This window comes from Amborella trichopoda, chromosome 5 (genome assembly GCF_054954075.1).
Source record: "Amborella trichopoda isolate Santa Cruz 75 chromosome 5, AtrichopodaSantaCruz75HAP2 v2.0, whole genome shotgun sequence".
Lineage (NCBI taxonomy): Eukaryota > Viridiplantae > Streptophyta > Magnoliopsida > Amborellales > Amborellaceae > Amborella > Amborella trichopoda.
Genome location: NC_142340.1, coordinates 18643788 through 18668313, shown reverse-complemented (window position 1 = coordinate 18668313; position 24526 = coordinate 18643788). Strand labels below are relative to the sequence as shown.

The following is a 24526-nucleotide window of genomic DNA, read 5'->3' as shown; positions in this document are numbered from 1 at the left end:
CCATGGCCTTTTCTTTAACCTCATCGAGGGTTAATCCTACAAACCTTCCACGATTGTCCCTTCTACCCAGGGCTATATGGTTTTAGACATCATCTCGAGGCTAGCCTGTCAAGCTCGATTGAATTACATATCAAAACATGCTCCCATGGGTCCCACCGGACCCTACTCCCACTGGAGTTAACATCACTACATAAAAAGAGTTTACATGCTCTCATAAGGCCTTTAAATAGCCACAAAATCCCAACATTTAAGTCATTAAAGGGAAGATTTCATTGACTAATTTGGATCGAAAATCTAAACAAAATCATTCAATTAAATCTCTAGAATTCTCAATCAAAATATCTCCAAAATTGAACTCAAATAGCTAGGAATCAAGGGCTCAAACTTCATGATCAATCTCACCTCAAATACTTATGAATCAAGGAGGTAAGAGTTTAAGATGCCATGTTTTAAATGTAGATTTACAACCCCAAGAAACTTCAAAGATACAGGGCTGTAATGAAACATTCCTTCAAATTGAATCACCAAGAAGATAGGTATCACCTCTAAGCTTGAGCTTGAGATGAAGCTTTAATGGAGCTTCAAATTCAGTTTTTCTCACTTAGGTCTTACTCCACTCCCCACTTTCTCTTGTTAAACAACACTAACATGGAAGAGAGAGAAGCCGTATGGGTGGGGCGTGCCATATTAGAAAGAGAAAGGATGCCACGTGATCAACTATAAGCAAGTGTAGAGATTCTTCTAAATGAGTTAATCAGTCATCCATGGTATGAGAGAGGGTTTGATCTAGCGACTCATTACTCATCATGACATCTTGATGAGTGGATGAGATTTAACACTATTATCCTCCTAATAAACCCTAAATTCACTTCGAATTTCTGTTCATTAATTTTAAATTCAATTTCACATCAAATTCAATTTTCCTCCACTTTAATAAAAAATTAAGAAACATAGGTAGGGGCGTGCCCCTGTAAGTAATTAAGCACACATTCTAGATGCAATTTGAATTTAATAATTCCCTTCAATTTCATGTCAATTTGATGTACATGTGTACCATATGTTGTCACATAGGATAGGAGGTTATATGCACAATTTTATATGGGCTGAGGGTTTCAATTATAATTTCAAACCGTATGCCCTTTTAGAAGATCTACATGTGCACAACCAACCAATCCTACACATTTAACATGTGCTAAGAAATTTTTTTCTCAATTTAACAAAGTGACCAAAATTCACGTAAATCAAATAAAGCACGTCACACAATTGAATAAAAGGCAACATAGTCCACCATGGGGTTGGCATCACCTATGCATCATCTCCATGTTGAGTAAACCCATGAGGCACGACAATGTCAGGTAGAGGCTCATACTTGGCTTATCAAAGTTAATCCAGTACATGGCATGGGACTCTCAGGGTGTAGCGGATTACAAGTGCACCCCCGAGGATATACACTCTAATGAATGGGGGTTGCCACTCTCGGCACATGTGCATTTGTCTTCCATGTGGATCAGCTATGGAAGGGCGGTTTCCCTTTTGCGATTGTTTATAGATATGCTATGAGAAGGTTCAAGGTCCTAGATTTAGGCTTATGTTGTCTTAGAGCTGAACCTTCTCCTAAAGGGCTATCAACGCAAAATACTCACGACGCATAAAACAAACCGACCTTGACTAGAGGTAACCCTTAACCCTCTCGACGCCTCTCACTCAAACACAAGCTTCATGACACTCGGGGTTGTGACTCTTGGTCCTAGTGTGCCAAGATCCGAGAGTCACACCACTCTCGCTCACTCCCATTGTGATCAAAAGCTATAACATGTTGGAGTTCAAGGCCTTGAAAGGCCACAACTCCAACATTCATCATCTCTAGCTTTCTCTACATCATCGCTAATACATTTCTTCATCTAATGTCGACTTATGAAGAATGGCTTGCTGTCATTCTTGCATTTGTCTCTTTCCTTTCAATGCAGACTTTCATTTGCAATATCATTCTTTTAGGGAAAAAACATTTTCAACTCATAGAATGTTACATGTCTAGAAAATAAAAGTTCTTTTTGTTTGGGAATAATAATATCTATAGCCTTTATGATCATATAGGTATCCACGAATGTACATGTATTTGCCTTCATGATCAAGTTTACTCATAAGGTTACTTTCAATATCAGCATAACACCAATATCCAAAACTCCTCATGATAAAAAAGTCATGAGCTCTTTCAAGTAGTGTTTGGTATGGAGATTTTTCATCCAATACATCATTGGAAGTTTATTTATTAAGAAGATTGATGTTTGGAAAGCTTCGGTGCACTGGATCTCCACTAGAAAATATAAGAGATAATTCAATTTTATTTATATGTCTATGTTTCCTTTCTACCACTCCATTTTGCTGTGGAGTATAAGGATTAAGAATTTATTGCCTTACCCCATTGTCCCTCAGGTAACTTTTAAACATTTTGAGATGAATATTGTCCCCTTCGTCGCCTCAAAAGTACAGAATTTTCTTACGGAAGAGCTTTTCAATAAACAACTTGAAATGTCTAAACATCTCAAACATATGAGATTTTTATTAAGAAAGAAAATCCATGTAAATCTAGAGAACTCATCAGCAAATGTCACATAATAGAGGGAATTGGAAGGAGATCCAATTGTGCTGGACCCATACATCATAATGAAATAACTCAAATGGAGAAGAAGCTATCATATCATTAGAAGTAAATGGCAACTTGACATGTTTTCTCAGTTTGGATGACCAATATTGGAGGAAACAAGTGCTTGTTTACACTGCTTATTTCAAGACTCCAAAGTACAATGACCTAATCTATCATGCCATGCATTGGCATGCTGATTAACATCTATTATAACAGTTGATGGCAAGATTCTCCATGGATGTATTCAATGCAACTAGTTGTTATCAAACACTATAAACTCCAGTTTCATTACTATCAGCCTTATCCAGAGATGTATTTAGAGCAACGTGCTGGTTGCTTCCATATGGTCCTGGGTTTCCATCATATCTATTTTAACATTTAACAACCGAGTGGTTACATCTTCTACTTTTATAACACGTTATACCACTATTCCCATTTAGGTGGAGGGAGGATTCCTCGCCCAAAAATGTTTCCATAAATCCTCCTCTACCATGACCACCACATCCTCTATCATTTTTTCCTCTGCCTCTAGCTCCACGAAGATCATTTCCAAGAGGTGAATAATTCTTGTTTGTAAACAACACATCAAAAGAATTCACACTTGATTGCTGTGCTGTCATTGAAGTAGAGGATGTAATTCTGCAAGAGAGGGATGTGGTGGTCTAGAGGTACCACTAGTACGAAAAGCCTCATATTGATCAACAAGACCCTTCAAAGCAAAGTACACTTTGTCAGTATAATGGGATGCTGAGCCATAGCAAGTCGATCACATATGCCATTGATTTTGGCTACGTACTCAGATATGGATTTTTTTGAATTTTGCAAAAAAAAAAAAAAAATTGTTCTCTAAACATATTCTCTTCTTTCTTTCAAAGCTTTTTCAATTGCTCTTTTTTAAGTTAAAATATTAAGTTAGGGGTCCAAGTTCATACTCTAAAGACCATATCTGACATTGGCCTGGGGATATTCTTCTGTTGCCTCTAAATCTGATTACAGTTCAAAGATTGGTAGTGTCTGACATTGGTCTGACATTGGCACCTACCTTTTTTGAAAGGGTCCTCGTAATGTATAAAAGTGTTCTGCTATGCATGCTTTACAATAAAGTTTCAATTGAACTGCTGATCAATGACAATTTTAATTTGGTCTATGTCTTCGGCTTCTTGCAGGGAAAATTTAGAACTCCTGTTAATTTGCATTCAGTGATTCAAAAAGCGGACCGCCAAGCGCCTAGGCGGTCCAGAAGGCCTGGGCGCATTGCCCAAGCCTAGGAGGCCAATACGGAACCCGCCTAGGCGGGCACTCAGCGCCCAGACCAAGGCAGCTGCCCAGGGCCGACGCCATGCCTGGATGGTACGGAACCTGCCGAGGCAGGCGCCCCGCTCAGGCCAGGGCCCTGCCTAGATGGTACGGAACCCTTCGAGGCAGGCTCCCCGCCCAGGACCTGGGCCTTGCTTAGATGGTACGGAACGCGCCGAGGCAGGCGCCCTGCCCAGAGGTGGTACTTTTTTTTTTTGTATTCTTTTTTTTTTTAAAATATAAAGGGTTCAAAGGATGTTTTTAAGTTCATTTGAAACCTAAAACTTATTGGAGCCCATTTTAGAGAGAGAAAGCCTCCAAAAAACTCGTTTTTAGTGATTTCATTAGGATCGAAGGGTTTCTCAAAGTTGACAAAAATTGATCAAAACATCACCCATTGATATTAGATTTTATTTTTGATGTTTTATAAATCTATTGGGGGGTATTTTAGAAGATTTGGAGTCCTTAAAAGCATCTTTGAGGTGGAAGTTTGAAGATTGAGCAATTAAACTCAAAGTAAGTGCCCTAAATACCTAATTTTTATTTTTTATACTATATATCCTTTTTTATTGAAATGGGCATCCTTTATGGATTTGACTGGGCTGCCCAAGTTCTGGGCACCCGTCTACGCTGGGCGGCCTGGACCCCTCAGGTCGCCTAGGACCCGCCTAGCGCTTTTTGAGACACTGTTTGCATTTTATATCTACTATAAATTCCAAATCGTCTTATCGTAGTTCTTGCATTCCTTGATGTATGTGATTTTTGCTTAAAAAGTATTTGTAGAGCCTTGTACATGGTTTTTAGGGTGGGGCGTCATTATAGTGTTGTTCTTTTTTATGGCTGCATTATCGTTATATGAAAACAATATCTGATAGCTCTACGTTCTTATCACTCTTGTTTCCGAATTACTTAGCTCGTGCATCCTGCTTATCAAGCCATGCTGGGGCATATTCGGTCAAGTACATTTGATAATTTTAAGTACAAGTTTGATCGTTCTCTGGATGAGGGGATTGGATTTGCTCTGGCAGTTCGTAAATGCATACAATCTTCTATGTCAGAGTTTGATGCAGGATGTACTGGTATGTTTTTGGAAATTGTGTATTATTGTTTTTAATTTGAAGTTATTTGTAATTTCTTTCGACTTCTGTCCAATGATCTTATGTTTGAATTTTTATATTGTGTTCTTGGCTGGATTAATTTTTATTATTTTTCCTTGTCCGATTGTCATGCAATTGTGTGAATTTTTTCCTATGCTTGGATGGTGCAATCATACAAACAATATCATCTAGATATTCATAAATGACATTACTAGGCATAAACAATTCTATATCAGTGGTCTCCAAATCAATTCCTACTGTTGGTCGTCAAATTAATTTCGATGTGTTAGGCCTTTCCTGTTGCCAATACTCATATCAAACCGTTGTAGAAAAAAAATCCTCTCATGTTTAACAAATTGTATCAGCAGATAAGCAAATTTCTATTATTTGATATTTGTTTTGTTGGACCTGGATGCATTATTGGCCCTACAAAAGCTATTTACTATGTCAGGATTCTAGAAGTCCACTTAAGTGAACAAGAGTAAAACCCTGGGTACTTCATCGCAGTCAATGACCAATGAGATCTCATGTTGTCTATTGCCTCAATAATGGGAGTGCATAGTTACGAGGAATCTTATCTTTCTCTTGAATGTTGACATGTGTGCATCCTGTTCCATGCAATCTTCCCCTATTTGTGTAAAATTATTTGGAAATATTAGCTCAGCCACAATCTTTGCATTGGTTACTCAGAATACTGTCTAGATTTGATTTTTTTTCTAGTGAAGCTGTAGTACCTATATCTACATCTTCTTAGAATATATATATATATATATATATATATATATATATATATATTGTTGTTTGGCATTGTATTATTTGCTCAAGGGTATTATAGTAAATTGTCTATATTCCTTTATGTATCCTCAAATTGAACCCATTCTTCACTAAAACCATGAGATGTATCAAAGCAATGAAACAAAACCCCAAATAGAAAAAGTCAAGCCCTCCAATTTCTGTCATCAACACTACTAAGAAGATTGAAATTCTTCTCTTGCTATATCCATTGACATAAAACTTAGAGCCCAATTATCAAGAAGATAAAGCCTCAAATTGTTTCATTCTGAAGAGGTATCTCTAGATGTATGAGATTCAGCTGTGTTGATTCAGACTTGATGTGTGATAGTTAAGTACAAAAGGTGGGGAGATTTCTTAATTTTAAGATTTTTTTTGGGTCTCACCCTAGAAAGTTCTTCTGTCTATTTGATCCGTTGAAATCTCTCTACCCATTTGAAGATCTCTTTATCTCTTCTTTTCCGTATATTTAAACCAATGTATTATTACCTACTTGCATAAAACCCTAGTATTCAATTTGCACTCGTTCCTTTATCTTTCATGGCATAATCAGATGTCATTCTTCTAACCATTAAATTGGAGCACTCAAACTATATTCTATGCGAAAACATGTTTCTTCAAGTTATGTGCCACCTAAGTATGGCTGGAATTCTGATTGATCTAGGCCTTTTCCTTCACTATATCTGTTATAGCCCAAGTTTTATAACACTAACATTCCTGATGAATGACGGTCTATTTTTAATATATAGAACAAATTTGGAATTTGTGCTATACATTGCATCAAAACTTGTATATACAACTTTGATAGAACAAAAGTTTCAAAGGCGAATTGTTTCCATGACTACAAATTTCTTCCAAGCTACTCCTGCTGTACGTACGAACAATAAGGTTGCAATTACTCTTAAAAGAATTTACAATAGTTTGATGAGTTTGACTACTCAGTAAGTGATCATCATAATCCTTAAAAAATAATCATGGTTGGCAAATGTAGATATTTTCTGAAAGAATGCATATTGAGATAATATGAGGAAGAGCATACATGTAAAATGTTTCAAAATCTTTAACAGAAATATACAAGTTAACATAATCAAAAAGATTTGAATGCATATTGAAACAATATGAGGAAGTGCATATATAAATTCTTTAATAGAAATGCACAGTTTAACATAATTCAAAAGATTTCACAAAATACCCTACTGGCATTCCAATAGGTCACCTATATACTTCACCAGCGTCTTGTATGGGTCCATTTAATCTCTACCGACGTACTAGATAGGGCCACTCATACCTCACCGGCATACCGGATGAGTCCACTTAATCCCTACCGGCGTATCAGATAGGTTTACTTAATTCCTACCGGTATCTTGGATATGTCCACTTAATCCCTACCTACGTCCCAGATAGGTCCACTTAATCCCTACCGGAGTCTCGGATAGGTCCACTTAATCTCTATCGACGTCTCGGAGAGGTCCACTTGCATACTTAAAGTATCTCTGAAACTCATTATCACTAAATATCACGAAACAATAATATCGTATATTCAAAATATCTTGAAAATCATTAACATGAATTCACATGAAGCAATTTATATCAATCACTTCCACTGACATTTCCATAAATAATCAGTCAAATATTTTCAGCTATAGTTTCAGAAATGTAGCAGTTAAGGGAGACATTCTTGAAATTTAACATGATAAGCAGTCTATTGACAATAGAACAACTCTTATGGAAATCCAGAGTTAAATACTGAATTTTCAACTATCTAAAATCCTTAACAATAGATGGAAATATCACAAATTTTTTATATAGAGAAATGCAAATTTTTCAAATAATCATGTTACAAGAACACGTAAAACTTATAGTATCTAAAATTCACAGACGGAAATATTACAATTTAATTAAATGCAAAAATATAATTTTTTAAATAACTATTTTATAGGAAAATAAGACCACTTGCACATAACACTTACAGTATCTAAAATTCATACTGATAGACGTAAATAATACAATTAAATACAAAAATATCAATTTTTATATAACTATTTTACAGGAAAATGAGATCACTTACTTTTATATGTCACAAGATGGGTATCTTGCTATTGTTGCCAGAGTAAGATTGAGATTAATGGCGTTCAACTAAAGGTATGGCAAGAGAGACCAAATGAGTTTTTGTATGGGGAGAGGGAGCAGAAAAATATTCATATTACAGGAGAAAGAAATATTATAATCTTATGAGAGAGAGACAGAACCTAACCTATTATGAGGTCTTTACGAGAGAGAGAAAAATATTCTTTAATTATTTTTATGAGAATATTATAAGAGAGAAAAATCACTGGTTATGATAGAGCCATCATGAGACATCATTATGAGAATGATACTATTTTTATGAAAACATTATGAAAATAATATTATCTTTATGAGGATATTATGAGAGAGAAAATAATTGTTATGAGATAATAATAGTAATATTATGAGAATAATATTATCTTCATGAGGATATTATAAGAGAGAAAAATAATTGTTATGAGATAATAATACTAACATTATGAGAATAATATTGTCTTCATGAGGATATTATGAGAGAGAGAAAATAATTCATGAGATCTTATGAGAGAGAATATTATATGAGAGAGGAATGATTCTTATCATAATGAAATCATTTTGAGAGAGGAATATTACATGAGATCTTATGAGAGAGAATATTATAAGAGAGAGAAAGAGGACTTACGTATGGAAGAGAGAGATGAAAAAACTTGATGAGCATAATGATTAGTTCATGCGGGGAGAAGGATATTTAAAAATGAGGGAGGACACTCCTCCACTTGATAAATGTCAAATTATGTGTCCTCCTTTTTTGTTAACTTCTTACTCCACCTCATGACACATCACCTCATATTACTGTCTTATAATGCCACATCACCTCCCATTTTTATCTTATAATGCTACCTTATACCTTGTTATCTTAATTAAGTATTCTTAAAAAAATCGTGGAAATGAAAAGCTTTGTAAAATAATGGTCCCATGGTGTATTATCAACACAATGGACTATCATTCAAAATTATTCTTTTATATAGGTATTTTGTATTATTATTATTATGGTTATTATTATTATTATCATTATTATTATTATTATTATTATTATTATTATTATTATTATTATCATTATTATTATTATTATTATTATTGTTGTTTTTCAGTTCCAAAAATTTAGGATCATCACAATATCTCTTAAAATTAACGACTAACAAAAACCTAAGAAGCACCTCAACTTAATATAGAATATGAAACATTGATTGCCAAGTTCAGCTTGTGCTTAGATGACTATTTGCTCCTCATGCCTTGGTATACTTATAGATGTCTTTAATCTCCCAACTGCTCTTGACATCTGGGTTGCTTTGGAAGATTTATTTGTTGAAAAATCAAAGGCCAAAGAAATGTAACTTCATATGAACATACATAAATGTAAATCTAGGTCTTCTTCCATTATTAGTACATTCAATTTTGTAAGGCTATTTTTGATGATCTAGCTGCTATACAGAAGACTATACCTAATGACGACAAGATTATTCATTTTGTCACCTTGGAGAGGAATACAAATGGTTGTCACTTATATTGCATAACTCCTTACTATTCCTTTGAAGATTTACACCCAATCTTGCTTAATTATCAGAAAAAGTTTATCAACACCCCAAAGTAAAAATAAAAAATAAAAACTAAAAAAATAAAAGGAAAAAGGAACCCATAATTGATTGCATATGCCTTCACACTTAGAGCTCCTAGAGCACCTTCCTTATGGAATGGACAATAAGACACACATTTTTGGCATGGAAGCGGATGTTTTAGGTAAGAAAGAGGAACAGAATCTCCACAACATTGCACTCCACCAAAAACAAATTCCATTTGAACATGCCAAATTTGTGGTAAAATAAATCATTTTGCTTGTTACTGTTATGAAAGATTTGTACCACTTTCCAGTCCCCATTAGCTGATGTGGACACCATGACTTGTCATGTAAATGAAAGCTCTAAGCTATAGAGTGGCTATGGTGTACAATTTAATTTTTTTTGAATAACTAGCTCACTTGAGCTTATGAATAAAGCACATTTAATACAAATTACAGCAATATAACACTGCGATGAGACAACCACAACAAACGTGGCTAAAACAAAGGCCCAAGAAACACCCCTAACTTGACCCAACACTCGTCCATTCAAAACACATTTTAGATTACTTCAATGATGACAATTTAGACTTGGTCAAAATTCTGCAGTAGTTTAACAAAGATAAGTGCACAATTCTTACACAAGCACCAATACAAACACTTAGGATGCAATCATAATTTCCTGTACAAATGAAGTCACATGGCAATGAAGTCACAAACAACATAATGGACCACGGGAAGCCTTAAATCACAAGTGTAAGTTGCCCAAGATTACCTTAAGGGACTAGTACTTCTCATTGCTGGATTTCTGTCATCGATAGCGCCGGGTTCCGAGGCCCACCAAGCTGCAGCCTTTGGGAAGCCAAAGAAGCAACCAAACTCTAAGAATGGTGATAGGAATGGGGACTGATTTAAGATGAATAAGGCTGCTGTAAATGAGTGGGGTAATGTGCTCCAAAATGATTTCCAATGTTGCTAGAACTTAACAGTCTCATCAAGATATCACTCCACCAATCTACGGCTCATCATGGGCATGAAATGGAGCTCCATAAGGGCAAGTAAGATGACTGAAGTTTGGGCTTAAAGCTGCTGATTGCAGCTATACTATGGGACTTTCGAGCCTAGAAGAAGAGTGAAGGTGGCGTGATTGGCTTGTGGCTTGAGGACCATGTTGTTCTATGCACCAGGGAGCATGAAATACCCAACTGTGGCTATGGGCTATACACAACTTAAGAAGAACAAATGGGGAGAGGGGTGTGAATGATCTAGTTTTTCAAGAGAAATTTGGGCAGCATAACAATTACCATGAGAGAGAGAGAAAATGAACCCCAAATAATTTGTAGATGAGAGTAGGGTTCGGCATGTGATCTAAGAAGGGTCAGGACATTAAGCTTTCCCTTAACCCATCCCAAGCCCGGGTAAAGGAGGTGGGTAGTGTGTGGTAGGCCACCAACCTGAAACTTTACCAAAACATTTCATGAATCTTGAGTAGACTAGGATTCGTGTAGCCAACCCTAAATAGTTGGGAAAAAGTTCTAATGATGATGATGATGAGGAGTTAGGGTTTGGCATGGGCCTAGGATTAAGATGGAGCAATGTGGGCCATTGATTAAAACAATTTATGGGGTGAGAGATGCTTCATCCAAGTCATCTATCCTATGATTCATCAATCAAAGGATATGATTTAATGCGTTATCCTGTAGGTTTCCAAACTCTAATTTCCTTTTGTTTTCAAACTAAATGCAATTCTAGGTTAATTATCCAATGAGCCCCATTGAATATCATGGTATTGTTTATTTTCCACATTGTGTAAAATGAAAAAGGTAGAGAGAGATGCACCTTGCTTTTATAATATAAAGCTGTCGCTTTATATAAACTTTTTCCTTTGTCTTATTAGACATAAATCTAAAGTTTGGGATTGCTTGAAACTATTTTACCAAAGGTTAGAAATTATTTCAGGAAGCACTTTAATTTTTTGAGATCAGATCATGGGTAAGAATATACAACAAATAATATAATGGAATCTAGCCTCAGATTTCATGTACATTGACCCTCAAAAAATGGGGTTTGCTAAACGAAAAAATGGACACATTGTGGAGACTGCATTATTTGTGATGCTTGACTCTCATATTCCTTCCTTCGTGGGGGGAGAGGCTTTCCTAACCCAACAAATCTACCTTATTAATCATCTCCTTAGATAAGTATTCTTAGGTACCACCCATAAGTATAGACCCTATGGAATCATTGTTGATTACTTTCTTCTACATGTGTTTGGTTGTACATGTTTTGGGGTGCATGCATATTCTTAACTCCGTAACAAAATTTATTTGGCCTAAAGCATGTTGAGGAGTATTTATTGGTTACAATCCATACCACACGGCTGATAGATGCTATAGTCCCTTAATAAGGAGAGTGTTTACTTGTCACTGTGTTACTTATGATGAGTCTAATCTAATCATACTGCTTTTCTGATGTTTACTTACCTCCTTTCTTTCACGAGGTCTGTTTAAAAGTATAAAGGATTCTATTAAAGGGGGAGAGCATGTAAATATGAGTCCACCACAGTGTTCCGAAAAATGCTGGGCGGCACCTAGGCAGCCCGGGGGTCCAGGCCACCCAGCGCCTAGGCGCACCCAGAACCTGGGTGGCCCAGTAGAATAAATAGTTGTTTTAAGGTCATATTTTGTGTAAAAAATGTAAAAATACATATTGAGACAAATTTTAGTCCATAATTTCATGTATTTCAAATTCAACAATCAAACTTTGGAGTTTAAACTTCAAACCATTAGGCATTTAGAGTGTTAGACCATATCCGTAATACTTACGATAATCCGAACTCCATGCATTCCAAAGTCAATATCATTTGATGCTATAGAAATCACAAAAATCTAGTTTTTTGATGTTTCTATCTCTTTAAAATGGGCTCTAATGGGGCTTAGGTTTGAAATGATCCTGAACCCCACTATTTACAATCTTAGTTTTATAAAACAACCCAAAAATGCCCCTCAATGAGGGGCATTTTCACCCTTGGGCGAGGCACAAGCCCTGGGTGACCGCTTAGAGGCAGACCGCCTATTTTTACCGCCTAGGCCTAGGCCAGGCGCCCAAGCCCCTTGGACCGCCAAGGCACTAAGCAGACCGCCTTTTGGAACAATGGTCTACCATATCCTCGTCAACCTCTGACTGGTTTGAAGGCTCGTGCATTGCAACCATTACCAAATGAGGCAAGTGCATCCTCGTTGGAGAGGTTGGATTTTGATTCTTTAGGGATGATGCACCACAAAAAGAGATTTCCTAGTCTAGCTCCTAGTCTATTTATATATCAAAGACGATATACGGGAGTTAAGATATCAGGCAAGACCCATCTCAGATTACACTGTTGTTAGGCTTTGTGGCCTTTAAAGCCCGTGAGAGCATGTAAATAAATACCTGTAGTGGATTGCACACTTCAGTGGGAGTGTATGTGTTGGTTGATTGACCTATGGCTATGCGGTCTTTGACCCTGGTCAGGTCCAAAACCCTTTCCCCATGCATATGGCATTACAGAAGAAGATTTTCAAAGGGTCATCCCTTGTGGACATCGAAGAGATGCCCACAAATTGTTTATAGGCTAAGAGAGCTTTGTGGTCTTTTGTATGCAGATATAGGCCAATGACATAAGGGCTAGACCTTCAACAAACTTCTGCACGGCGTGTATAGATTACAGCCACATACCGGGAACCAACCCAACAAAGGGTATGTGTAAATGTGCATAAAGAGAGTCACCATTGCACTATAGCGATATGTGCGTATGATTTACTCTAATCAAACGTTCCTATATTCCAGATGTCCCTCTTCCACATGCCCGCTGCTGTTGCATCTCGGCTCGAAAGACTCGTGCGCAACTTCTTGTGGTCAGGTGATAGTGCAACCAAGAAATAACACCTAATTTCATGGACCCCAGTTTGCAAGCTCATGTCTCAGGAGTGCCTGGGTATTCTCTCTCTCAAACTCAACAATTTGGCCCTTTTGAGTAAATGGTGGTGGTGCTTAGCAACCCAAGAAGGCCACTTGTGGCAGATCATACTTCGGCGCAAATACTGGTTCCTTAGGCCCCCCTGCCTACTCTCTCCTCCCTACAATTCCTGCTCTAGTGCTTGGAGGTCCTTCCTACATTAGCTCTTTCCTTTAAAAATTAATATCCGCTTCCATGCTGGAATGGGTAACAACATTAGCTTCTGGTCTGACCTCTGGATTGGCCATTTTCCCCTGAGAGACCTTTCCCCATCCCTTTTTCGCCTTGCTAGTGATCCCAACATCTCAGTTTCCATCTCCTTCCAACCTATAGGAGTCTCGCGTTCTTGGAACCCCAATTTCTGTAGAAATCTCCTTGACGGAGAGAACCTTGGTTTCCTTCAAGCCCAAGCCCATATACATTCTGGCTACCTCTCCCCCCATGGATTAGACAAAACCATTTGGTCCCTCACCTCAGATAGCTCCTTCTCAGGTGCCTCATCCGCCCTGTTCACCCCTCCCACTCCATTGTAGCCAAGGCCTAGCAGCCCTTTATTCCCCCCAAACTCCGATATTTCTACTGGATTGCACTCTCTGAAAGAGCATTGATTGTTGATCAGCTTCACCAAAGGGGCATGACTATCCCAAACCGCTGCATCATGTGCGTGGAAGATGAGTCCAATCCTCAACTTTTCGTTCACTCTGTGTAGCCCACACGCTTTGGAAGGATACCCTTCTCCTCTTCAACTGGTATTGGGTTACCCTGAGGTCAGTGCCCCAACTGTTCGAGATGGTCAAGTTCCTCCCATGGGCCTCTTCGGGCATCCTCTTGTAGAAGGCCTCCATAGTAGCCACCCTGTGGGCCATATATGGAGCGAGCATAATAATTATATCTTCCAAGGTCGCTTCTCCCCTGTCCACTCCCTCAGCGACAGCATCAGATCCAGGGTCATCATTTGGGCCTCTAATCACAAGCTCTTCAAGCATATCCCTACCTCCTCAATTTGCAGATTCTCCTCTCCCTGAGGCGCCCTCAACATCCCTCGATCATCCCTTTGGATACCCTCAGATCAAGGCAAGACCAAGCTCAATTTCGATGGCTGCTCACTGGGCAACCCTGGTCCCGTATGAGTCGGAGGCATTTTCAGAGATTATTTAGGCACCTCCATTTCCTCTTTCGCCAAACCCATCGGTCAAGCCGCCTCCTCCATGGCTGAAGCTCTTGTCCTCCTTGAAGGGCTCAAACTTTTCAACTTCTTTGGAGCCCCCATCTTATAGTGGAAGATGACTCTAAAAACATTATGGGGATGGAAACACCTCCGTGGAGACTAGCCCATGTCTTTGACGAGAGCTTCGACATTTGGCAGTCTATTCCGGTTTCATGAACTCATATTTGGTAGGAGGCGAACCAAGTCGTGGATGCACATGCTAAAGAAGGAGCAGCAATGACAGGAGACTAGTCGCTCTCTGCCTATTGCGGTTTTTTGGGTATTTGGCTTGCCAGCCACTAGACTGCCTTTTGTTTTCTATCATTTTTTGTCTACACCACCCTCTCGGTGGTCTTTCCATAGTGCTCCCGTTGTTGTGGGATACCCATTTTTTGGCGATCTGTACATTTTAGTCTTTACCTTAATACTATACAATGGTGAATACGTTAAAAATAAAGCGAAATCTATTAGAGTTATCTTAATGTGTAACCCTGGTTTGATAAAACAAGGGCAACTTAGGATGTTGTCAAGACAGATAATTGATATAGCTTTCAGCTCTTCTTTATCACTATTTAACTTATAGCATGAAAAATTGAAAAGGAAACTGCCCTACCAAATAAAGTATCTTTAAGAAATGACATGCTTGTGTTTTATTTGAAATTAATATTAGCTCACTGGTTCCTCCATTTGATGATAACTGTTTGATTATTCATTTATGCCTGAACTCAACTGTCGGAGGCTTTATTAAGCAGACAAATTATTGTTATGTTTCCAGATGTGGTTATAGAACATGCAAATTGGAATGCTTCTAAAGTTCGTGAGAAAGTTCGACGTGATATTGATGCTCATGTGACATCTCTCCGTGCTGCCAAATTGTCTCAACTTATTGCTCATTATGAGGTAGGTAGTTGGCATGCCTTTTCAGTCCATGAGCTAGTATTGTTTTTCATATATGTTTTGTATCCTCATGTATCTGTTAGGAACTTTAACAAGAAATAATCTTCTTGGTTATGTTTGTATATTTTCAGAAACAACTCGATGAAGCCCTTGCTGCACCTGTCGAATCTCTTCTCAGTGCTGCTAGTGATGATACTTGGCCCTCAATAAGAAAACTACTTAAACGGGAGACTGAGCAAGCCACTTCAGGGCTTTCTTCCACTCTTGCAAGTTTTGAAGTTGATGAAATAACTCATGATCAGATGCTTGCAAATATTGCAGGCTTTGCTAGAACTGTGGTTGAGAAAAAGGCAAGAGAAGAAGCTGGGAAGGTCTTAATTCATATGAAGGATAGGTAGTGATTATTTATTATTCTTGTTACCCTCATGCTTTCCTCATTTATTAAGGCACTGACCTTGAACTGTTTGCAGGTTTTCTACAATATTCAGCCATGATGCTGACTCCATGCCTAGAGTTTGGACTGGGAAGGAAGATATCAGAGCAATCACAAAGAATGCTCGCTCTGAGGTATATTGTAATTAATCACTTTGAATTTCTGGAAAAGTATTTGCTGACATTGTCTATATATCATCATGTTTGCTGGCTTTAGGATTTGAAGGAATTCATCTTATTTGTTGCAGTCTATGAAGCTGCTTTCTGTTATGGCTGCAATTCGTGTAGATGAGAAACCTGATGATGTTGAGAGTACTCTTCTGTCTGCTTTACTGGATGCTCCTAACAATAATGTTTCTAAAAAGAGCATCACATCCTCATTGGATCCACTGGCGTCCAGTTCTTGGCAAGAGGTAGCATTCTCCTATTTATTAATGTTTTCTTAGAGGTATCATTCATGACCATGCTTGACATTTGGCTGATAACCAGGTTCGTCCAAACAATACATTGATTACCCCAGTGCAATGTAAGTCCTTGTGGAGGCAGTTCAAAGCAGAAACAGAGTACACGGTCTCACAGGCCATTGCTGCACAGGCATGTCCTTTCTCTCTGTCCCTTTTTTTACAGTTTCTAATTGAAATCTTTAATCATGCTTCCTCAATGTAAATAGTTGTGTTTTGGGGGGGGGGGGGGGGGCAGGGAGAGAGAGAGAGAGAGAGAGAGAGGACTTGTTTTTTCTCCTTGGAGTTATACATTACACCAGAGAAGTGTCATGAGTGGATATTTTTTCGTCATTCAGCCTTCTATGGCATAACCTATCTAATAACAGCTGGTTACTAGAAAATCTGTTATGTTTGATTCTCTTCAGGAGGCCTCCAGGCGTAATAACAGCTGGATGCCGCCTTCATGGGCAATTGTGGCTCTGATCATCCTTGGCTTCAATGAATTTATGACACTCTTAAGGTAATCCTCATGCACTATTATGCCCTCTATGTAAGTTTTCATATTAGAGTTTTTTTACCATCAATAACTGAAAGCCTCTCATATTTATGTGAATAGGAATCCCCTATATCTTGGTGTGATTTTTGTTGCTTATCTACTGAGCAAAGCTCTTTGGGTTCAGCTTGACATATCTGGGGAATTTCGCAATGGGGCTGTGAGTAGTTTAATTATGTAATTATTATTTATAGATAGCTTCCATTTGTATCAGCTGATCGCATAGTGGTTCTGTGCAGCTTCCTGGAATTTTGTCATTATCAACTAAGCTTGTTCCTACTATTATGAATCTTCTAAAGAGACTGGCAGATGAGGGACAAAAGTTCGCTCCTCCTGAGCCTCCAAGAAACCCAATGCTCGACTCCCAGAGTTTCAAAAAGGAATTACACAAAGACCTTTCATCAGATTCCTTTGGGGTCGAGTATTCTAGTTCGTTGACTCAGTGACCAGGTTCCGATGCGTGCACTTATTCCTTTTGATCCCTCTAGTGCGTGTGGTTTGTATTACAAGGCCATAGCCCCATTGTTTTCAATGTTTATTGGCTTGGTTAGAGTGTCATGAATGCTCTACCTTTCAAAATTTTTGTGGTATTCTTTTTATGTTGTTGGCCTTGTGTTGTGGAAGAGTGGCGTGGCCTGTTTTGGTGGAGGTATAGGTAGATTTGGGAAATGATTCACTAGTCCCCTTGTTATGTATCTTTTCTAACATGCATATACCCTTGTTATGTATCTTTTCTAATATGCATATACCGTTGCTATTTGAATGTATATGGTAGACAACTAGATACCTGTCCTACCAATTTTATTGTATTGCAGTTTTCCTACTATTTTCAGTGTTTCTCCTTCCTTAAAGGGTTGTTGACATCAGTACCTCTCATCTAAGAGCCTGTTATGTAGATTACACTCTTCCGATTACGAGGGCGCCGCCCATAAGATGAATGCGGTCAAGCAACTGCTGGCCTGCCCACTCTGAAGCAAATTCAGTTTTAGGTTTGCAATTCATCTTCAAACAGGATAAACTTGACGAAAGGAGTTTGTAATAGATATACTATGCTCCTGGGGGATCATATACTGTATACTTACTCCCTCAAGCAGAAGACTTGCTTGGGAACAATTTTTTTTTTTTTTATCCAAAATTTAGGGAACCACCTAAAAATCACTATATAATTAATTTTTAGGAAAAAAAGATTTCTAACATGTAGATTCCACTCCATGCTTCAAAAATTGGATGATTTCTATTCAATCTTGAGGCATTATTTTATTCAACCCATGGAGAAGGCGATTGGGACATTCTTTTATCGATTTAGCCTATGAATTGAGAAGGTTACATTCCCAAAATTTGGGACACAAAAAATACTCCTAGGTTGGGTTTACAGAGAGTAAACAAACAATATGCTCCCTAAGGACAAAAAAATCTTTTGGCATATATACTTGGTTAGACTTTTGTGGTATTTTTCATCATTTAACTTTAAGCTCCCTTGACTATTGAAACGTTCCTAATAGGAAAACCTAATACAAAAATATCTTCTCCCTCTCCGAGTCTAGTTTCTTTTTTTTTTTTTTTTGTTAATATAAGTAACTTCTGGCCACAATTTGGCGCCTCGCCACCCTTACCGCATGTGCCAATAGGCCATGTTACTTCTCTTCCAGTTGAAGTGGCTCGAAACCTTAGTTGAATGCAATCTAAAACTGTTTGGGTGTATTAAGGACCTAGTTTCTATGCGGCCAAACCCGTGTAGATGTAGAAATACGGGTCTATTAATAAATCTATTTTTGAAAATAAGTAAAATTTTAAAAGTAGAAATAATAATTCTAGTAAGAAAACATTTGGACCGTTAGTTTTTATTGTTTTTAGATGGAACACCTATTTGCATCCATCTTTAATATGGATGTTTTACACTTTTTAGACCGCATATGTAGTCATACGGTCTAGCCCGCATGAGATAATTATCCTTAAAGTAAATTATAATAATATTTATTTCACATTATTACTTTGTCAAATGTTAGCTTTAAGGAAATGAGAGTTTTCTTGTTGAGGCAATCAAATGTGAGTGCCAAACAAGAGCCGACTCGATAGATAAACAAATTTATTCATCTATTCTGTCCTAACATATTGATTTATGACAAAATACGTTCATAATTTTTAAAAAGATTATATAAAGTTGCAAACTGACTTGTAGAAGTAATGGTGTAATAAAAGCCAAGGTATATGTAATGTGTCACCTTTTATATTGTCGAAATAAAGTGCACCTAGAAAATCAGCCTGAAGCAACCGGGTTTCTTCAATATTGAAACATCCTACAATTGCTCATTTTGAAATCGCGATTTACACATATGAAAGAAAAATATTAAGTGCGAAAAGTAATGTATCTCGTAAATACATTATTCATATTTTCTAAATTTTTAGTGCTTGTAGATCTATTCAGTCTATACACCTTTTTTGAGAATTAAATTTCATAATTCGGACAAAAAATCAGATTTTTAGGTCGTCATAAGGATTTGTAGCACCAAAATTGTATCTTTTAGTACTATTTAGAGGTGCAGCTTACTTTGATTATTTAAGCTTGATACCTTATGCACCCTGCATTCTGCAATAAATAACAATGTTCATTTTTATTTGAATAGTATAGACTTCACACTGTCTTAAAATCCGTATCCCTTTCTGACATTGTCTTAAAAGATGTATTAAATTTACTCCATCCAAGTAAAATGGAGGATGTTAAATATCATAATCTTATTTCTGCAATAAAATTGCAACTCAATGTAAACCACACCCTTAAAAATTTATTGATTTGTTCTGCCCAAACATATTTTATGTCTAGATGGATTTAGAAATTTATTGATCGATTTTGTCCTAATATTTTTCTTTTGTTGATTAATTATATTTAAAGTTTCTCTAGTTATGCAATAACTATTTTATGCTTAACGGAAACGCTGTCCAATTTAGGATACTGATAGGATTTGTTCCTCATGTAGTTTCAAGATAAGTTATCCTTCTTTATAACTACTCATGGTTACAGCTATAACCAACTATAGTCCCAAATGTTGACCCTAATTTTCTTGGGTGGATACAGTGATATCATACATTTGGGTGGAGATAGTGATCCTTATTCCTATGGAATTAAGGGCTTTTCATATAAGGGGGGAATATTTGGTAGACAGGTGGGTTTTGGATGTTCATTTGGACACACAAGTCAAACAACTAGTTGCGAGGATTTTTGAACCCCAAATTCGCTCCATCAAAATAAGTAAAGCCTCATCTCATAACTCATCGAAAATTGTAATTCAAGCATTAAAAAACATTTACATTGAGCATCTTGGCTTAAATATTATGGTTGTGAAAAACAAAAAGGATTTCAAGCTCTCAAAATAATATATATTGCAACAAATTATCTATTGCCCTAAAAATAAGTGTTCATAGATCCACATGATCTACATCATTTTTAAAAGTTTCAAAATTTGTTGTTGGTGTTGGAAATTGATTGGGACCTATATTTCCGGAAGATGATTTGGGATGAGACTTTATTTTGTATTCGTGAAGCCTAAGCCTCGTAGAAACTTCATCCATTCATAAATCATCTTCAACTCACCATGAATTCAGAATAAATTTTTGACTTAGGCATGTATAAAAGACTCAAATCAATTTTGATTTTTTTTTAAGATTGTTATCTTTTGTCTTTATTCAATTCTTTTTTTTTGTTTATTAGGGCCCATTTGATTCCCTCGATTTTTCAATCCTGTGGAAAAGTGTATCCTGAAATTGGCATTTATTGAAATTGGCATTTCCTAAGATTATAGTGCATGTTGTTTGGATTGTATCCGTAGAAACCATGAAAATACAAATTCATTATTTGGATTGCCTAGAATATCTTTTTATTGGAAATGTAAATCCTCTCTTTATAAAATTTTTGAAACAGTTTCTCTCTCTAAAATTTGATAGAAGTTTTTCTCAAAAATTTTAATACACTCTTTCAAAAACTTAAAATTTGAAATAGTCTCTATCTAAAATTTTTGAGATAGTTTCTCTCTCTAAACAATTTTGGGTAGCTTTTTTTTCTAAAATATGATATAGTTTCTCACTCTAAAATTTTAAGGTACTTACTCTCTCTAAAACTAAAACTTTGAGATAGTTTCTTTTCAAAAGTTTTGATATAATTTCTCTCTAAAAAATTTTAGGTATTTTCTCGCTCTAAAATTTGATATGGTTACTCTCTCTAAAATTTTAATTTTGCGTTAGTTTCTCTTTCTAAAATTTTCAAGTAGTTTTTTTGTCTAAAATTTTAATATACTTTCTCTCTTTAAAACTTAAATTTTGGAGATAGTTTCTCTTCTAAAATTTTTGAAATAGTTCTCTCTCTAAAAATTTCAGGTATCTAAAATTTGATATAGTTTCTCTCTCTAGAGGTTTAATATATTTTCTTTTTCTAAAATTTAAATTTTTGAGATAGTTTCTATCTCTAAAAATTTTCAGATAGTTTCTTTATCCAAAATTTGATATTGTTTCTAATATCTAAAATTTTAGTATACTTTAGCCTAAAACTTAATATTCTAGATAGTTTACCTATCTAAAAGTTTTGAGATATTTCTCTCTAAAAAATTTTAAGTAGTTTCTCTCTCTAAAATTTAATATATTTTTTCTTTCTAAAATTTTAAGATACTCTCTCTAAAATTTTAAATTTAAGATGTTTTCTGTCTCTAAAAAACTTTATGCATTTTCTCTCTTTAAAAAATTTCATTTACTTTCTCTCTCAAAAAATTGACATAGGTTCCCTCCTTAAAATTTTAATATATTTTCTCTCTCTAAAATTTGATATAATTTTTCTCTCTAAAATTTTAATATGTTTTTGTTCTTCAACAGCAGAATGGGTTGTTTCTACGAAATGCAATTCCACCAATTTTAGTGGAATTGAGATATCCAAAATTTAAGCTTAAACTGGGCATTCAAGAATCCCACGGAATGTCAGTTCCAATATAAATGCCAATTCTAAGCGAACCAAACACAATTAGCCTAGCTCTTTTCTAGGAAAAGTGACTCCTTCAAATCCGAATCCAAAGAACCAATGGAAGAATATCTGGTAATTCCTTTGAAATGTATTTCTTGAGAAAAATATTTCCAATAAAATAGATTTCTATTGTTTGGATGGTGTACATGGATGCATTAACAGTTTTATGGTTTTTTTTTTTTTGTTAAATGCTTTTAATTGTATTATTCATTATAGTGTCATTTTTGGTGTTAAATTTAAGACAGTTTCTCTCTCTAAAAGTTTTTAAGATAATTTCTATCAAAAATATTTGAAGTTGTTTCTCTAAAAAATTTTAAGATATTTTCTCTCTCTAAAACTATAAATTTGTGATAGTTTCTCTCTCTAAAAAAATTTGGTACTTACTCTCACTAAAATTTGATGTAGTTTACCACTCTAAAATTCTAAGATACTTCTCTCTCCTAAAACTTAAATATGAGATACTTTTTCTCTCTAAATTTTTTGAGATAGTTTCTCTCTAAAAGTTTTGAGGCAGTTTCTCTGTCTATAATTTTAAAATACTATCTAAAACTTAAAATTTGTGATAGTTACTTCCACTAAAAATTTTGAGATACTTTCTCTAAAATTTTTGAAACATTTTCACTCTATAAAAATTTTCAGGTACTTGCTCTCTCTAAAACTTAAAATTTGAGACAGTGTCTTTATTTAAAATTTTAAGATATTTTTTCTCTCTAAAACTTAAAATTTGAAATAATTTTTCTTTTTAAATTTTTGACATATTTCTCTCTCTAAATTTTTTTTTACAGCTTCTCTTTTTAAAAATTTTGACATAGTTTCTCTCTCTAAAATTGGAAATTTGAGATAGTTTCTCTCTCTAAGATTTTGAAATTTGATATAGTTTATCTCTTAAAATTTTTGAGATAGTTTCTCTCTCTAAATATTTTAAGGTGTTTTCATTCTCTAAAATTTAAAATTTGAGATAGTTTTTCTCTCTAGAAATTTTGAGATAATTTTTCTCTCTAAAATTTAAAATTTGAGATAGTTTATCTCTCTAAAAAATTAGAGATAGTTTCTCTCCGTAAAAATTTTCTGGTACTTTCTCTCTCTAAAACTTAAAATTTGATATAGTTTCTCTTTTAAAAAATTTGAGATAGTTCTCTATCTGTAAAACTTAAAATTTGAGATAGCTTCTCGTTCTAAAAATTTAAATTGTGGGATAGTTTCTCTTTCTGAAAATTTTCAAGTACTTTCTCTCTCTAGAACTTAGAATTTGATATAGTTTATCTCTCTAAAATTTTTTAGGTACTTCTCTTTCTAAAATTTGATATAATTTCTCTCTCTAATGTTTTAAGATATTTTCCTTCTCTAAAACTTAAAATTTGAAATACTCGCTCTATAAAAATTTTGAGACAGTTTCTCTTTTTAAAATTTTTTTAAGTAGTTTCTCTCTCTAAAATTAGATACAGTTTCTCTCTAAATTGTAATATACATTTTCTCTCAAAAATTTAAAATTTGAGATGTTCTCCCACTAATTCATGCTTGCTTTTTATGGAATTAATTGTATTTTATAAGGTGAGCATCTCTGTAACGAGAAAATCTAGCTGGAAATCATTTCTTAGGGTAAAGACAAGGATACAAATTTCATTATTTTTGTCATAAAATGAAGAAAATAATTTTTGAAAGAAATATTTTTCCATCCCAAAAACGCATAAAAATATTTTTGAAAATGTATTTCCAAGTGTCTAAACAGTAAGTAGAGTGGGATTTGAGCCTAAGCTCATTTTTCTTGAGGCAGCAAAGTGAATAAAAGTAGTTTTGAAACATTTACAGCATATACTACACGTCAAGTCCAGATCATACAATTTAGACATGCGGAACTATCATATACGCCCATTTGTAATAGGGTGGAAGAAGAGGGCCCGGCTCGCCCTAGGTCTCCTCTTTGTTTTTTTGTTACGCTCAATCCAGATCATAGTTAGCAAATTGGCGATTTTTTCAAAAGATCGGTGTTTTTATGGAAACAGTTTTAAACGGCAACTTTTTGAAAATGTCAGAAAAAAATCGTGCTTTTCACATATTAAATTTCATTTTTTGACATATTAGGGTTTTTATTTATTTTTGAAACATAGTGGAAAATCAGTGGTTTTTGTGATATTTTTTCACTTAAACATGTACTTGAATTTTTAATTTTGATATACAAATTATTGTTTTGTGTTCATACAGGTAATTTGATTTTTATTGATTTAGTTATACAATGCAATTTATTATAGTTGCACTCTTATGTTGGTGTTAGAGGTTCCTTAATTGAGCTACCTTACATTGACTCTATAATCCCTTCATTTGAGTGATAAGAATGGTCACTAATGGAGTTAGATTGGTGTGTCGTTATGGTGGTATTTTTGAGCCAAAGATAAATGATGACAAAATTTATTACAAGGGTGGTAATATAAAAGCCACATTGTATAGGGGAGGTCAATCTTAGGAATGGTTGAAGGAGCATATGGCGACTATTGCGCACTGCGAATAATT

General features: G+C 35.5%; 1 protein-coding gene across 2 annotated transcripts in view; it reads left to right on the top strand.

Annotated features, from left to right (window-relative positions):
* LOC18448220 (protein ROOT HAIR DEFECTIVE 3) overlaps positions 1-17842 on the top strand; it is a 49156-nt gene extending 31314 nt beyond the window's left edge. Inside the window, exons 15-23 of one of the 2 annotated variants that reach the window (XR_016056078.1) lie at positions 3811-5019; positions 15467-15591; positions 15720-15982; positions 16059-16155; positions 16269-16433; positions 16510-16614; positions 16889-16983; positions 17080-17176; positions 17256-17842. Coding sequence is in view for 1 of the 2 variants with exons in the window: in XM_006858293.4 (XP_006858355.2) it covers positions 4854-5019; positions 15467-15591; positions 15720-15982; positions 16059-16155; positions 16269-16433; positions 16510-16614; positions 16889-16983; positions 17080-17176; positions 17256-17462 (1320 nt within the window). In the remaining variant the exon portion in view is untranslated. The remainder of the gene's footprint in view (positions 1-3810; positions 5020-15466; positions 15592-15719; positions 15983-16058; positions 16156-16268; positions 16434-16509; positions 16615-16888; positions 16984-17079; positions 17177-17255) is intronic. The other variant, XM_006858293.4, reaches the window with a different exon arrangement.
* Positions 17843-24526: the final 6684 nt, after the last annotated feature.